The 16089-nt window shown below is 32.8% G+C and overlaps 2 protein-coding genes across 4 annotated transcripts; both read right to left on the bottom strand.

Moving 5' to 3' along the window:
* Positions 1 to 1663: 1663 nt before the first annotated feature.
* Positions 1664 to 8021, bottom strand: LOC7497064 (phospho-N-acetylmuramoyl-pentapeptide-transferase homolog). 3 transcript variants are annotated; one of them, XM_002316692.4, is made up of 8 exons: positions 7640 to 8019; positions 7424 to 7492; positions 7095 to 7315; positions 5951 to 6401; positions 5805 to 5869; positions 4854 to 5047; positions 3481 to 3689; positions 1664 to 2086 (listed from the first exon to the last, which is right to left on the bottom strand). In XM_002316692.4, the coding sequence occupies exons 1-8, from the start codon at positions 7853 to 7855 to the stop codon at positions 1904 to 1906; spliced, it is 1608 nt and encodes a 535-aa protein (XP_002316728.3). In that variant the 5' UTR covers positions 7856 to 8019; the 3' UTR covers positions 1664 to 1903. The 3 variants fall into 3 exon arrangements, with proteins under 3 accessions (XP_002316728.3, XP_024467500.1, XP_024467499.1); XM_024611732.2 differs by having other exon boundaries at positions 2021 to 2166; positions 7640 to 8021; XM_024611731.2 differs by lacking the exon at positions 1664 to 2086 and adding an exon at positions 2177 to 2297 and having other exon boundaries at positions 7640 to 8021.
* Positions 8022 to 8955: 934 nt separating this feature from the next.
* Positions 8956 to 15486, bottom strand: LOC7483585 (la-related protein 6A). Its single transcript, XM_002316690.3, has 11 exons — positions 15179 to 15486; positions 14851 to 14932; positions 13879 to 13973; positions 13699 to 13770; positions 13529 to 13608; positions 13352 to 13436; positions 12382 to 12429; positions 12225 to 12290; positions 12023 to 12160; positions 11456 to 11549; positions 8956 to 9489 (listed from the first exon to the last, which is right to left on the bottom strand). Exons 1-11 carry the CDS (start codon positions 15371 to 15373, stop codon positions 9353 to 9355), a joined length of 1092 nt encoding a protein of 363 aa, XP_002316726.2. The 5' UTR covers positions 15374 to 15486; the 3' UTR covers positions 8956 to 9352.
* Positions 15487 to 16089: the final 603 nt, after the last annotated feature.

The following is a 16089-nucleotide window of genomic DNA, read 5'->3' on the forward strand; positions in this document are numbered from 1 at the left end:
CAACTTTGATCCTTATTTTTATGATTGTTAATTGCTTTTCTATTATCATTTTCTTAATTGAAATTTTTTATCTATCAAATTTGATTCTCATTCTTTTGATTTTTATTTATTTTATTTGAAATAATTTATAAAATTATAATTTTTTTTATTTTATCATCTTTCAATTTTTTTATATGTTAGATTTGATCTCTATTATTTTAATTGTTATTTATTTTATTTGAGATAATTTATGAAATTAGATTTTTTTTTAATTTTATTCTCATTCAACTTTTTAATTTATAAAATCTGTTCCTCGTTATTTTAATAAACTTGAAAAAAATATTAATAATTTATTTTCCAGCTCATTTTCCTTAACATAGCTAAACACTGGAAAATATTTTCCAATTTATTTTTCATGATACCACCAAACATCGAAAAATAATTTACTTTTCATGAATTAATTTTTTAAAAAAACTACATTTCAAAAAAAAAATTATTTTTCAACAAACAAATAAAAAATAAAATCAACTTTGTTTTAGCCAACTATGCTTAGAGCCCACCAAGTCAATCAGGATAATACATCTAAAAAACAAGACATGGACAGTAGTCCTACCACAATACATGTGCCCATCCTTGCGCTACTTGAACCCTATGCTTGGCAAAGCCATCTCCTATTCATCTGGTGTGCAACTTAGATAAATGCCGAACCAGAAAAAAAAAAAAAAAAACTCTTGAATTAGTTCATAATAAATTAATTAAATTTTTTAAATTTTGGGGACAAATCAAATATATAAAAACCAAAATAAAATTTCTAAAAAACAGCATTTAAAATTTTTTCAAAGCAAATCAAATCTACAAAATGTTCCCACAAAATACTGACACGTTGAACGATAAAGTGATAACATGTGGATCCTACAAATGCAGATAATTGGTTAAATGCGCTGTTTATTTTCGCAGCCCAAGAATAATTTTTTAAAAAATTGAATTTTTAATTAAAATTAAAATTTTTATAATTTTAGATCGTTATAAAGTTTTAATATTAGAAATAAAATAACAGAAAAAATTATTTTAACATATTAAAAAAAACTTTTAAAAAATAATGTAAAATATACCCATCTATATTCCATACACCCATCTCAAGACTCAATATCACTGTTGCGATATTATCAGCTCCCATCTCTCTCATGTAGTTTTATTTTGGTCTTAGAGCTCGTAATCTACTTGCAATTACAGGGTCCAAGGCGCCAAGCACGAATCCAAATCATTTGTCTTGAGAAAATTCTCCTCGGCTACATTCCCCAGCTAGATCACAGAATCGACACAAGTTAGGATTTTTCTCTTCATCCTTAAAGTTATTTATAATTGCGAAAAAACGGCACCAAACTACTAATTGAATGGTTATATGTTCTTAGATAAGCTGCTGCAGATTGACTCGCAAATTTGGGATTACCAGAGAGGACCACCATTTTCACATCCTCCACTACATGGGGATCGCCACCCTCCACCAGGATGTTTATGTACAGCTTATCTAAACATAATGCAGGAGAAAAGATGGAATATTTCCCAACATCAAAAGAAGCTTAATGATTTCTGTTAACAAACAAACAAATCAAACCCGCCCGCTGCCGCTGCCGCTGCAGCTGAAGTGACAGGCGTTAGAAGGAAGAAAAAAATATTACACGTATTGGCCCCAAAGATATGGTCTGGACTAACACCCTACAGTTAAAGAGAAATGTCCAATCCTGACTCAATGTGCCTCGAGATCTACTACATCTCTACCTGATTCTCTAAATCATATTTACAAAAAGCTTCGGTTTAAAGGGAAGAACTCCAAAAGAAGAAGAAAAAAAGCATTTGGAAAATTAAAACCTAGCGCACTAACTGCAAAAGTGATAAGAAGAAATGAGCAAAAATGCTTCAGAAACTATGCAGATATTAGACCTACATACCCAGCAAACAGAGCCAGCACTCCAGATATAACATAAGCCCCAGCAACAATGACTGGTTCCTTTAGCCCACATAACTCGAGGTGGTGATGAATAGGAGCCATCCTGAACAAACGGCACCCATCTCCTCTCATGCGTTTGGTTGTCTTGAAGTACAGCACCTAATGTAGGTAATGGTTAGATTGGGATAATCACTTTCAAATTAACAAAACCATCACCGTTCATTTCATAGGTCCAGCAGCTGCACACGAATCAAAAACAGAATTTCTTCGTTGTAGCAGCATCACGTGAAAACAAAAGTAGGAGGAAAATTTACAATGAAGTATACTGCAACCTATCCATTTAAGCTCTTTTACTCCTCTTGCATTGTATCTAATAGATGACAGCAAAGAATACAAGGTACAGGTGCATCAGCAAAATACTGGAAGTTGCTAAAGAAGAACTAAATCAAAGTTGGCAATGCACAGGAAAAAATACTTCCCAGAGAATTATAATCCATGGAAACATCATCAAAAGAACTTGAAGGCAATATCATCACAAATATATGTGGCTTGGACAAAAATAAAATACAACTAATTAAGACAGAATTAAAAGTTTAACATAGCATGATTTTTGGTTTATCAACACAGCAGAGCACAAGAGCTCTATGACTTGGTTTATAATTTGACAAGAAAGTACTGATCTAGAAGTATGCCTCTGAAAATGTTCACTAGAAATCCACGAAGCTAGTAGGATACCAATCACCATTTGGGAGGATTGGTAGTGACCACCTGCTTTAAGCAAGTGGCTAGGGTTCAAGACCTCAGACCTTACCCTACTCCTTCCCTTGCAAGACCAAAAAAACAAAGTAGAAATATAGGATCTACAAAACTATTTACTCCAAGAATGAGGTCTTCTGTCGATCCATCTCAAACTTGCAGCAACATCGTGTTTCTATCTCCTTTTTATAGTTCCTGAAGCCTGATTGATATTCCACTACCAACTTTACAGAATCATTTACGTGTTTTATAAGATCAGATATAAGCAGGCATAACTTACAAGGTAAAAAATACACTGTAGGAGAGGACACAAGAAATTGACATCAATGACAATAATTACAGAATGCACTAGGTCATGGAACGCAGAATGAAAGCACATGACTACATAGGCATATAATAAATAATAGCACTGATCATGTGTAGAGAAAAATAATTGACATCAATGATAATAATTACAGAATGCACTATGTCATGGATCGCAGAATGAAAGCACATGACTAGGCATATAATAAATAGTAGCACTGATCATGTGTAGAGAAAAATTCTTCCCGAGAAAGAAGAAATTGTGTTTTGTTCTAAACAAAGAAAACACATAGCACTAATCATGTGTCGAGAAACATTCTTACCAGGAACAAAGAAAGTGTATTTTGTTTGAAATGAGGAAAAGAAAACATTGTCAAATTCGGAACACCAGATTTGCCTACATTTCTTGATTAGAACTTCCTTGTGTTGTCATGGTAAAGGGACAATTTTCTATCATTGATAGATTATATATCAGTGTCAACATTTATGTATACCTGCATAATCACTGATGATGCATCCAAGAAAAAGATCCCAGATGAGATAAATAATGGAAGGAACATTCCACTACAAGCAGCCATTGCAGCTAATGCTCCACCCAATGCCAAGGATCCAGTATCCCCCATAAATACAGAAGCCTTGTACCGGTTGTGCAACAGAAAACCAAAACAGGCCCCTGCCATCGATGCCCCAAATATAGCAAGTTCTGATTTGGAATGTAAAACAAGAATTAATACAAATAAGTTTACAGAAAAGGGTAAGATCTCAAAACAATGAATTAATAGTTCCAACATAACATTTTGAAGATCATACTCCTTCCCAACATTCAATTGCACACCTAGGCAGCACATCATTGCTCATGATGGATGTCATAAGCCATCCACTTTGTCAAATTCCTCGAGGGGCTCAAATGGAAAAGGTTTAAAAATATGGTACAAAAGTTAACAAGCATATTGACTTGTTCATTTAGCTCTAAATGATCTGATGGACTATTGGTGTTGGCATGCAATTGCATTTTGCAGTAGTTAGTAAAATATAAAGAAGAAATCTGCTTCTATATATAACTACGAGTTGACGAGCTAATTTTCTCGCTATGGTATCAAATGAATTCACACACATTTGTCAAGTGATTGCTTCATAAGACACTAACTTGACGCTGTTCATCTTTTCATGGTAAGATACAAGGGTTGAACAAAATTAGGCGATTACAAAGATTCCCTCCAACTTACATGTGATATTTATCATGCCTGCCTAATAATGTAAACTGCCTCTGCAAAATGCAGGCGGGGCCATAATTGACTTCGAATTACAAAGAACAATGTTAATTTTTCTGAATCTACCGATGGAATTAGTGTGAGACCCACTCATCCAATGCTCCAACTTTTCTGGGGAACTGACTCTACAACTAGACTTAGGTAAAATTAGCATTTTTAATTACTAATGGTGGGCTAACCCATAAACTCATCTCTCATCAACAGTCTCACTGATTCTTCAACATACAAAATAGCCATAAATCTGGTTTCCCCTACAACAAAAATCAGAAATTCTTGAAGAGGAAATGCAATATCAAAGGCTGACTAGATTAGGATTCTATCCAGCATGCTTTGGGCTTTCTACAGCGATTTTATATCCAATTGCTTGGGCTTACAGCATATAAAAGGAAAAGAAGAAGAAAAAGAAGAAACTGAATTCCAGAACAGGTGTAATGTTTATAGTTCCCATTGCTTAGCAAATTTCCCTTTCCTGTTTTAACTTCTTAACAGGAATAACGTTTATCAAATGTCACTTTCCAGATCTTTAGAGGAAACTTCCCAAACCTTCTGGATTTTCAATTATACTGAGGCTTAAGTTCATTAACATCCATACTAACCAGGACATATTGGCAACACTGCGATCGACATTCCTACAAAAGCCAATGCAGCCGTTCCAGCAGCCAGGCCGTCTAGACCATCCGTTAAGTTAATGCCATTTCCCATGGAAACAAAACAAAATGATGTCAATAAAGAATAATATTTTCCTAGGCATATGAGGCCCAGTGGTGCAGGTAGGGCAACCAGCATTTTCCTGTAGTACAAGACATCAATGGATGAGAAAAGAAAAATGTTGAGAATATTTCAAACAAGCTAACTTGACACTAATAATTAATATGTTGAAATTCTACCATTATCACATATTATATCATTAAGTGATTAACATGAGATGACATATCAATTCAACCAAGTTTTTCCACAGTAGTTAATACCATCGAAAAACTTCAAAGATACAGAACTAAAACATTCCAATATATGCTTTTAGAAAATTCATGATAAACTTCAAAAATAAATTTAATATATGTTTTTACAAATCTTTTAAAAGAACTTCAATAGAAACCAAACTAGAATTTCAATTTTGTGGCAGAGTAGATGTAGCAACTTGGAACAATCAAAATTTACGTTGCTAGACAATTATAAATTTCCTGCATTGAATGCCCAATGGCCTTTCAATCTTGAATAGCAAACAAAATGGAAGTAATTAAGTTGCTCCTTACTGTACTAATATAGAATATTATAGTGGCATTAGAAACTCTATAATTTGCTAAAAATGAAACCGTAAGAACTACCTAATCTTTATTCATTTATTTTATTTGAGTCAGGAACAATATTTCTACTTCAAAACAGGTAGCATTACAATTGGTATCTGATCACAGAATCTCTAATTACAGCATAAAATGTTAATTAATCACAAAAAAAGCTGCATCCTCCCTTAAACTTTTCATCACAAGATTAGATATGTGAGTTACCATCATAAAAATGTTGATCAAATTAGTAATAAGAATTTATACATGCTGTAGGGTGATGATATACTCGTAGTATGCAACCAAAATGAAAAGCAGGTCCCAACAGCTACCTGAAAAATACATGAGCAGTTATCTCTTGCAAGAATGTTATCAAATTTAACATTGGAAGCAATTAACTAAATAACTTTTACCTCCAAAAATATTTTCACCCACACAGACAAACCACTATTTCGATTTTTTATGACGGTTACAATGTCATCTAGTAAGCCAATTGTTGCAAATGCCAGAGTTGCCACTGCTGTTCCAGAAACTTCAACAGAAGAGAAACCAGCAACAAATTTTGCAACGCCTACACCAATTGGTACAAAAAATAGTCCACCCATTGTGGGGCTTGCCCTTTTCTTGGAGTGCCGAAGTGGCCCTTCTTTCCAGATATTCTGATGAATTCTTAACTCACTAAGTAGTGGAACACAAAGATAACCCAAAAAAGAGACTAGAACTGCTGATATAAAAAATGGACGACACAAGTAAAATGGTTCTAGGGGTAATCTGACAATCTTCCATGCACACCAATCAACAAATAAGAGAAGAACCGTCAAAAAGGCTAGCAGACACAAATTAATTAATGTCCCGAGTTTGTTCCTGCAATTGCAGTATGAAAAGAACTAGTCAAACCAAAGTAATGCATATAGAATTCATGAAAAAGAATCGACTGAAGTATCATCCCCTACAAACATGGAAACTCTCAACTTTCCAATTAAGTGCACATGTAATCTCAAGAATAGAGGCAAACTTGGCCAGCGAAAAACCAAATGGAAAAAAAGTTAAACATCACTAATGGAATCTAGACATGCCCTTTTACAGCTGCAACTAGATGAATTTCCTAGGATGGACCTTTATAAGGTATAGCATTAAAAACATGAGATTCAACTAAGGAATTTTTGCACTGAGTTTTGATGCCCAGATACGGTACAGTGCAAAACAACATCAAATAGGATGAGAGGTCCTAGGACTACAAAGCCTTGATTGCAGTGAAATTTCTTTAAACATCCAAAAGCAATCAAGCTATTTCAATCCATGTGCGAGACTGATTTTGCATTAAAGTGTCAGTGACAACCTGCAACAACCAAACATTTTAGGCACAATAGTGACCTTAACCCCATTTTAGCACAGCTGACAAAGGTTAACAAGAAGTTATATACCCTTGCTAACCCAGGGCTACAATTACATCGATCTTGTTTTCCTTTTAATTTTTTTTTTCACTGCCCTATTCACTCTCTAAAATCCATATAAACCATAAGAGTTTCATTTTGCGTAACAATGCAGCACACTTGCCTACGTTTTCGGGGGGCCCTCCCAATCATTGCAAGCCTGTGAGCTGTAAGTGTGAGAGCATCATTAGTTGATACTTTAGCAGTAGGCAACTCCATATCCGTCACCGGATTTATAATATATTCTCCATCACTGTCTTCCCCGTCACTGGATAATAGCATGTAGCCAGCAGCCCCATCATTGTTAGCCCAGTCATCAAGCGGGGAGGATACACCAGACAAGTCCTATAAAACCAAAATCGAAAGCACTGAGAATCACAAGAACTGATTGCTTGCAGGTAATGTATCATGTGCAAAACTAGTGAGAAATGGACATTTGGATAGATTACATACCTCATCAAAGGCCCTGACTTGGACAATCTTATGGCGCAATCGTCGTCCTCCAGCACTTGATCCATTTAACTGCACAAATTAGTCAGTCAATAATCAATTATCTAGTTTCCAAATTCATTTCCGGCATGGATGTTTAAATAATTGTTATGCATTAATAATTTATTTTTTAGAAAAATTGAAAATAAATAAATGAAAAAATAAAAGGAAGAAACTGACCTTGAAGTTGTGGAATGAATTAGAATAAAGGGGAGAGGAAGAAAAAGGTTTTGGTGGTCGAGAAAGCCGTATACGAGAGAGGTGATGGTGGTGGTTTATAGAAAGCATGACTAGTCCAAAGGAAAAAGGAAGAGCAGGAATAATTACAGTAAATGAAAGCAGATGGTTAGATCCAAAGGAGAAGGAGGAGGAGTTTGGTGAGAGAAGAGAGGCCATCAAAAGAAGAAGAAGATGCAAGGGCGTGTTTGTGTTCGTGTTCGTGTTCGTGTTTCTTTCTGAAGAGGGAAGGTGAAAGACGTGATATAAATTCTGCTTCGAAATTCCCGCAACATCTGACAAGGTCTGTTTTTGCCCTGTTTGAGACCACCCTCCTCCTCATCCTGCTATTGTTATTACTAGTTTAGTGCCACATGAAAATATTTTTTTAATTTAAACAAAAATGTTAAATTTTTTTTATTATTAAATTTGATATACAGAGTTAATTTTAAAAATAAAAAGTTTAAAATTAAATTATATATTCCATCATAATTTATTTAATTTTAAAAGTAATGAGTTTAAAATTAAATTATACATGAGTTTGTCTTGAAGTAATTCATTTCACTTGACATCTTTGAAATCTTTGAAGACAATTTAGAAAACTTATGGTCTGGTTTAAAAATAAATTAAGATAATGTTTTTTTAATATTAAAATGATAATATATTAAATCAATTTATAGCTCATAGTTTAATTCGCTATACTTGTATTTTCATAAAGTTCAATGATTTTTTAAAAAATTATTTTTTATTTAATTATATTATAATAAAAATAAACATCTAGGTTAAAAAGAAAAAAAAAAAAAAAACAGGGTTAAAATATTTTATCAAGGGTGTGTTGTAACCACATTATCTCATTAATTTATATTCAAGTTGTACTAGTTTTTTTTTTTTTATTTAACGTGGATATCCGGACCAGCTTGCGCACACCTCGACTAATCCCATGAGCAAATTGTACTAGTTTTGATATGGGTTGACGCTGTTATGTTTTTGTTTTTGTTTTTATTGTCTTCCAAGGGGTAGATAGCATACACGGAGCTCACCCATTGGGTGCGGTGCAGAACCATGTTTTGGTTTGAAAATTTTATACCTTGTGATTTTCTGTTAACCTCATTTGCCAGTTCCTAATCTTTAATTAGCTGGCCTCATTTGCCAGCACATTCCGGGACACAGGCGAATTACTTGGCAAGAGCTTGGGCGATCACCGAGCCAAAATCACAAGTCAAATCTTGTTCCTGGTGATCTGCCCTGACGAAATCTGTTGCTCAAGAGCGCGCTCCTAGTGCCTTTAATCAATGTTCCTTTGAGCAGAATCAATCACAGAGAATCCCAGAAAATACATTTTAACACAGAACAAGAGGGCATTATACCACATTAAACCAGGCCCTGTGTTTCCAAACAATTGCTTTCCAGAACAATACATTTAGAGAACACATGTATCAACGAGTCAAATGCATGTAGTACTACAACTCCTGAAGGGTTGCGTTTCTACCAATACGCAAGCACAGAACATGAGCCTGTACTTGATAGTTCGTAATCAAAATGGCACCCATAAGATCAACCAACAATCCAGCAGAGAGATTAGGATAGTTATCCTTCCATGCAATTCAAACACCACTTCCATCTCCCATGCTACTGCAAACCACAAGTTATAAGGCACATTTTATACAAGTGTAACTGTCATATGGTTTCCTGGCTTTGATTAGGTATGGGAGGTCGGCCTCGTCCCACCGCGAATCCCCTGGTTCCATCAGGCATTTTTGGCCCAGGAGGTGCTTTCGAGAATTCAACAGCATTATAGGATGTAGTTCCATGGCCTGGTAAAAATAAAACAAATGATACCAATTCATTGTTATGTATAAATGCAAGATATCCTTAAACTTGTTATAATTTCATGAACATAATAGGTTTTCTAATAAAATTGAGCAGTAATCTATATATAACATTTTCATATGAACTAAGTAGAGAAAATTAAATAAACAAACTCTTTCTTCTCCTTTTTTATTTCTTACAAGTTTAAAAACTCATGTTGCCTTCTCAATTGAACTGTTTAATCTATTTTCAAATACTTTTATACACCATCACAGACATAATAAAAAACCCCTAACTAATTTTTTCTCCAGCTCTTTGACTCACAAACTTCCCGATTTAAACACAGAAATTTATAAGCATTTACTTCTTTTTATCTTCTTTTAAGCTTCCAAGTGTTAATTAATTTTCAATTTCAAAAGTTTTGTTCCTATTTATACTTTGGTGAGTGACCTAAAGAAATCCATAGACATACTTTATAAAACAAGCCAATATTATTAAGGCTTCGTTTGTTTGCCATAAAATAGTTTCCTTTTGAAAAATAGTTTCCATGAAAAGTGAATTTATAGAACAATATTTGACAATATTATGAAAAATAAGCTGGAAAATGTTTTATAGTGTTTGGTTATGCCATGAAAAATGAGCTGGAAAATCACTTATTAATGTTTTTTTTATTTTTTTTTCAAGTTCATCTTAACATGTATAGAATATTAAATTTAACTATTTGACCACTTACAAGAAAAGAATGAGAAAAAAAAAATATAATGGTGATTTATTTTTATTATATCATATATTTATATATAGTTTATTTTATAATATGTAACTACTAACTATACATATAATATAAATATTTTAAATATAATATTATAGATATATAACCATTTTTTGGTGTTCGGAGAACAATATAACACAATTTACATGATTTAAAATGAACAAGTATTGTATAATATAACATGTTTCATATTCAAATGTATTTTCTAGTAATATTATATAAATTAAAGTATCATATGCACTAATATATCAAATTAATATACTTTCATATTGTATATTAATATACCCTAATATATTATTTTCTATATAATATTATATTTTAAAGTGTTTTATTAATAAATTATTGTTTATATATATAAAAGAATAATGAAGTATCATACCCCTTTAGTTTTTGGGTCTTTCATGAAAAGTGTTTCTAATCTTTTAAACGGGAAAACACTTTCCTCCTCCATCTAAAGCTTATGTTTTCTTTAACCAAAAAGTGAATGTCGTTGATCAATTTTCACAATGTAACTAAATAAGAGAAAATATGGAAAGTGCTTTTCAAGAAAACATTTCATCAAACAAACAAGGCCTCAAACAATTACCAATGAATTTCATGGTTTGAAAATAATTTCTTAAATTTTTGTGTCAATAAGATTCTTGAATGGTGATTAAATAATGCATACTTATCTCTATTCAAGTATAGTTTAATCTCTCTCTTAATACATTGAATAAACAAGGCCCAAAACGTTAGACATGTAATTTTTTTTATTATTGGTTGAATAAACGTGTTCCACAAACTAAAATTTTGTAAATGTGGGAAGAAAAAATAAAAGAAAAAATTAAATTAATTTAGGAAAGATTTTTTTTGTTGTTGTTAAAATAGGTGTGTATAGGTTTGCAAGAAAGATGAAAAAGAAGATGTTAAGAAATAAAAAGACTGTCGATAGCTCAGGAAAGAGAATGACATATAATAATTATATTTTAACATAACCTAATATTTTAAACACTATTAATTAATTTATCAATTACTAAACTAATATTTTTCACTTTTAAGCTTTTATAAATCATATGAATATATTTCTAATGTGAAATTCTTGTATTTGGTTATTTAACTATTTTTTTATATAAAAAAAAAAAAAATTGAACATCACATGTGCCAAAGTAACTAGTAATAAAAAAGGAGGAAAAAAGAAAATACAAAGTGGCCAGTCTAAATACCCATCCCATTTGTAACACGAAATTTGTTCTTTCTTGATCGCCCTCGATTTCCACCTTGCTGACCATTTTTCTCCTTGGATATATGCTCCCCATCCTGAAATGATATTTGATGAAACAGGCACGAAGACAACATTTTCTTAGACATCCAATTCTCTCAATTTCATTTCTTATGAAAACAATTATCATCACAATTCATGTTCATTCTATCAATATTTGTAGTTATTTTTCATGTTCATTCTTCTCATAGATATCCTTAAAGGAGATTTTAAACTTCCTTCGTATAGGAATGCTTTCATATAATCAATCAGTGAAGGAAGAAACGATAACCCAATCTAAATTCTCTGTGGAATTTCAACATCCACTAGAAATGCTCTTTCTAAGGGAAAAATGAAATCTCTATTGCATTTACTATAATAGAGGTGTAATATCCTTGAGAGGCAGAGTTGTAACTCTGGTTGATAGTTTGGTTCAAACAACAATATAACTTGACTAGCACATCAAGTTATCAAGGACTTCTATAGAAAAAAAGATTATTAATGACTAAGAAAGAAGGCAATCATCTCTAACCTCTTCAACAGGTGTATCATCATGATGCTCACTTGAATCATGCTTCTCCACATCTCCTGCTAGATTAGTCCCACGACCTTTGCGATTCTTCTCAGAATCAGGTTCCCTCCAGACTTGTCTTCTCTGCCCATGCTTTGCCTAGAGCAAGAAAGCTTAACAATACTACCGGTTGTTGTTAATAATAAGGAGAAATATCACTTACCATTTGATTAAGATGCTTGACCCGCATGCCATTTCTCCAATCCTGTTCGTTATTTAAAGCTGCCACCTGATCCAATTACCAGAAAGTACTGAGCATTAGAATTATACAATCAAGCACCTTAAGCAAAAAGCAATAGATTTTACACAACAGCACTCACAGCTTTCTCAGCAGCCTCTACAGTATCATACTCCACAAAGGCATGCACCTACACACAGAAACCAGAAAAGGGATTGATAGCAAAAAACATTAGTTTAATATTAGCAAACAAAATGTCCATAAAACAACAACAACCACAACCATGCCTTAGTCCCAAACTAGATAACTAAACAAGATGTCCATAAATAGATTTGAAAAAAAGAAAAAAAATCTTTATGAGCAGCAACATGATGTTACAAAAACAAAATGCAGGGATTGTAGCTAACATAAGGATCATTGTGGCTAAAGCTCACTTGAAGTTCTTTTGAAACTCAAAAAGGATAATCTAAAGGAAATCACTTTATCCTCAGAAAGTCAATAGCTACAATAAAAAAGTATCAGCAGTGACCAAATTTGACAAGAACCAAACAAAAAGGTCGGAGACACAACAACCTTAACACATCTCACAGTCGGAAACTACCATTTGCATATCCAAAAATCATTGCTGTAAGGTCCTCACAGCTAGAGCTAAGATTTTATATTATGTTTTTGGAACCCAACAGTCTCATGTAAGGCACCAACTACACGTTCCCATGGGCAAAAACAAAGCACTACAAGTCTGCCCATTGAAGCTCATTCCAAACAATGGTCACTCACCTAAACCCGATACAAATCTTATTCTTGCAGAACATAAATGCTCACTTTAGAATATTACCTAGTGTACCTCTCAATAAGATAAGTAAAATGCTCATACACTATTCTAGAATTCATCTCCTAAACTTCATATTGATAAGCTGCATTCTTTGTCAAATCACAATAGAAATCAAAAGGCAGAAAAAGGTAAAAGGAGGAAATGAAGATTAAAGCAGATGATGAATAAGAGTAAAGATGAAGCAGCTAAAGAACTAGCCAATGATAATATACCATTCTTGTAATAAAGAACGAGTTCAATGCAATAATCCTTCAGATGAATACAGTTCCATAATCCATACCTTGCTACTGATCAAAATATCTGTTTTACTTCCTTTCTTAGACTTTTCCACAGCTAGTGGATCACGGATGGAAATATTCTTTATCCTGAAAGTTGCAAACAACAACTTTTAGAATGAACAGACCCACCTAAAAGGCAATAAGAAAGCAAAATAAAAGACTAGAATTAAAAAGATTACTTTCCAGCAGCACCAAATATTCTCTGGAGGTTGTTCAATGAGTGATCCTCTGGAAGATTCTCAACCAGAACAGTGCAAAGCTAGGGTCCACAAATTAGATGCTCAAAGTTTTATTATAATGCCAGTCCAAGTGATTGGGGGTGGGGGGGAGATCAAGTTCATTAAAATACCTTAGGATCCTTAACCTCAGCAAAATGAAAAGGATCAAGGCGCTTCACCTTCTTTCCATCTGAATTTACAACCTGTAGATTAAGGCAAATAAATTTGTGACAAGCAAACTTTTTTCTGTCCACAAAATCCAAATTCCATAAGCATGACATAAAAGAAAGGGAGAAGATGAAGCTTCTTACAAGAATGGAAGACTCCCTAAGCGCAGCCACAATAAATGTGGAGTCTTGAGTAAGCTTCTTCATTTTCCTAAAAGAAGCAATAACTGTGATAGGAACTGCAAGAAAACACTTACCATGAATGTGTATAACTATTACATGAAAAACATCACGGTAACATGTATGAACAATTAGCAATATTTAGAAGCCTAAATCATAACAAGATTGTCTACAAAAGCCAAGGGAAACCATTCTCCAACTCAGATCATTTCATACTTTGATGAAGTAGTGCAAGCAGACTCCCAATTCCACAAGTATGAAGATGGTTAATTCAAATGTACAAACAAAATCATCAAAATTGTTGTGTAGATACAACATATAAAGGAGAGAAAGGATAGAATTTGCAAATGGAGAAACAACTATATCATAGGAGTAAAAATATAAATAAAACAGGGAGATGGTCTTGTATCGAAGCAGCAAGAAGGTAAATTCGTAACTCCAAAAAGAAGAAAAAATCATGGCACTGCATGGCAAAAGAGTTTCAGAAGGCAGTTAGAAGATAGAAAGCAGACATTGATGTCCAACTTCATTATCACTAAATTTACATGCATAGTCATATCACTAACCTAGCATGATTTTATTTATTTATTTCTTGGCATAATCAAGATAAAAGGTCAGCAATACAATTCTAAAAAAACAACCCCTTCGTCACTCTTTATGTCTTCCACATAAACAGGGAGCACTATAACAATGGAACCAGACCAGAGAAGTGAGCCGATGGCAATTCAAGTAAATAATATTCGAACTGAAATAAGCACTTTAGATTATTTATTAATTAATAATTAAAGATATATTAGCAATCACTACTCAATTCACTCATTAGCTATATTTTCTACTTCGCCAGCTACAGAAGGTTCTCCGTTTCTCTCTAACCCGTTAACAAATTTATCAATTGACAAGCTATAGACATTAAAAAGGGAAAAACAAACTATTTACCAAAGCCTTCTTTGTTCTTCTTTATCAAACTTATCATATACTTGTCGGTAGGCAAATTCTCATCACTAAAATAATATTCCACCTGCAAAACAATAATTTAGGAGTTGTAATTCAGTAACTTCATTCGCAAGTTGAGTATTATGCAATAATTAAGACTTCTTAACCACAATTGTAATTGAAAGAAATTCAAAAGAAAAAAATATACTAAATTAAATTATTGCCAAACAGCAAACAATATATATATATATATATATATATATATATATATATATATATATATATATATATATATATATATATATATAAGAAATAGAAAGAGAGTGCTTGCCTGCTTAATGATTTTATGCTTGAGATCCACAGTTTGAACGGTAGGACCAGATGACTGCTCGTGTTCGCGATCATGATCCGGATCATGATCTTCATCAGACGGCAGTGCGTGGACGTCGACCTCAGGAGATCCAACGGGGGTGAGTTCAAGAGGAGATTCCACGGTGGGAACAGGGGGGCCCACTTCACCATCCATGGAGGAGGAGGAAGAAAAAGGAGGGCGTCTGGTTGAAACAAATGCCGTAAAGAGACTAAACCATCCCGCTCTTTCTTCTCCTCCTCTCTAGTGGCTTCTTCTCCTAAAAGCATTTATAGGATTTATAGGAGCATTTATAGGGTTACGCAACAGCAGGGAAATATTTGTCGAGTAAGGTTTTGTTTGCTATTGTTGTAGATTTTATTTTAAAAAAAACAAATTATATAAAAATAATATTAAAATTTTATTTTTTAAAATTTAATCTAAAAATTTTAAAAATGTTTTTTTCTTAAAATTGTATAAAAATAATATTAAAATTTTATTTTTAAAATTTATTTTTAATATCAGCATATCAAAATAATCCAAAAAGTTTGTAAAGTGTTTTTTTTCTTGAAATTGTATAAAAATAATATTAAAATTTTATATTTTAAAATTTATTTTTGATATCAGCACATCAAAACAATCTAAAAATATAAAAAAAATTAAAAAATCAATTTTTTTTTATAAAACGTCATTTAGGCCGCGTTCCCAAACAACACCTAAATTTGCTTTGTTGAATTGTTTTTTCTTTAATTTTTGCCGTGTGGCTTTTATTGGGGTCTATTATCCGGCACCGTTTTCTTGCGGTTTTTGAAAAGATTGGTGCGAAGTTACATGTTGGAACAATTGTTTTGGTAAAAAAAATTAAAGCTCGGCTAACATAATTTTAATAAAAA

Source organism: Populus trichocarpa, chromosome 11 (genome assembly GCF_000002775.5).
Source record: "Populus trichocarpa isolate Nisqually-1 chromosome 11, P.trichocarpa_v4.1, whole genome shotgun sequence".
Classification (NCBI taxonomy): domain Eukaryota; kingdom Viridiplantae; phylum Streptophyta; class Magnoliopsida; order Malpighiales; family Salicaceae; genus Populus; species Populus trichocarpa.

Bases quoted from the DNA above. Each gene is read 5' to 3' on its own strand.
- LOC7483585 (XM_002316690.3), bottom strand. From the start codon at position 15,373: ATGGATGGTGAAGTGGGCCCCCCTGTTCCCACCGTGGAATCTCCTCTT. The intron at 13,609-13,698 runs GTATTTTAATGA...TGTGGACCCTAG, and splicing joins CTGAGGTTAAGGATCCTAAG to CTTTGCACTGTTCTGGTTGA. The intron at 12,161-12,224 runs GTAAGTGATATT...TTCTTGCTCTAG, and splicing joins TCAAGCATCTTAATCAAATG to GCAAAGCATGGGCAGAGAAG.
- LOC7497064 (XM_002316692.4), bottom strand. From the start codon at position 7,855: ATGGCCTCTCTTCTCTCACCAAACTCCTCCTCCTTCTCCTTTGGATCT. The intron at 7,316-7,423 runs GTATGTAATCTA...TTGGTTTTATAG, and splicing joins AAGTCAGGGCCTTTGATGAG to GACTTGTCTGGTGTATCCTC. The intron at 2,087-3,480 runs GTATACATAAAT...TACCTACATTAG, and splicing joins CATCATCAGTGATTATGCAG to GTGCTGTACTTCAAGACAAC.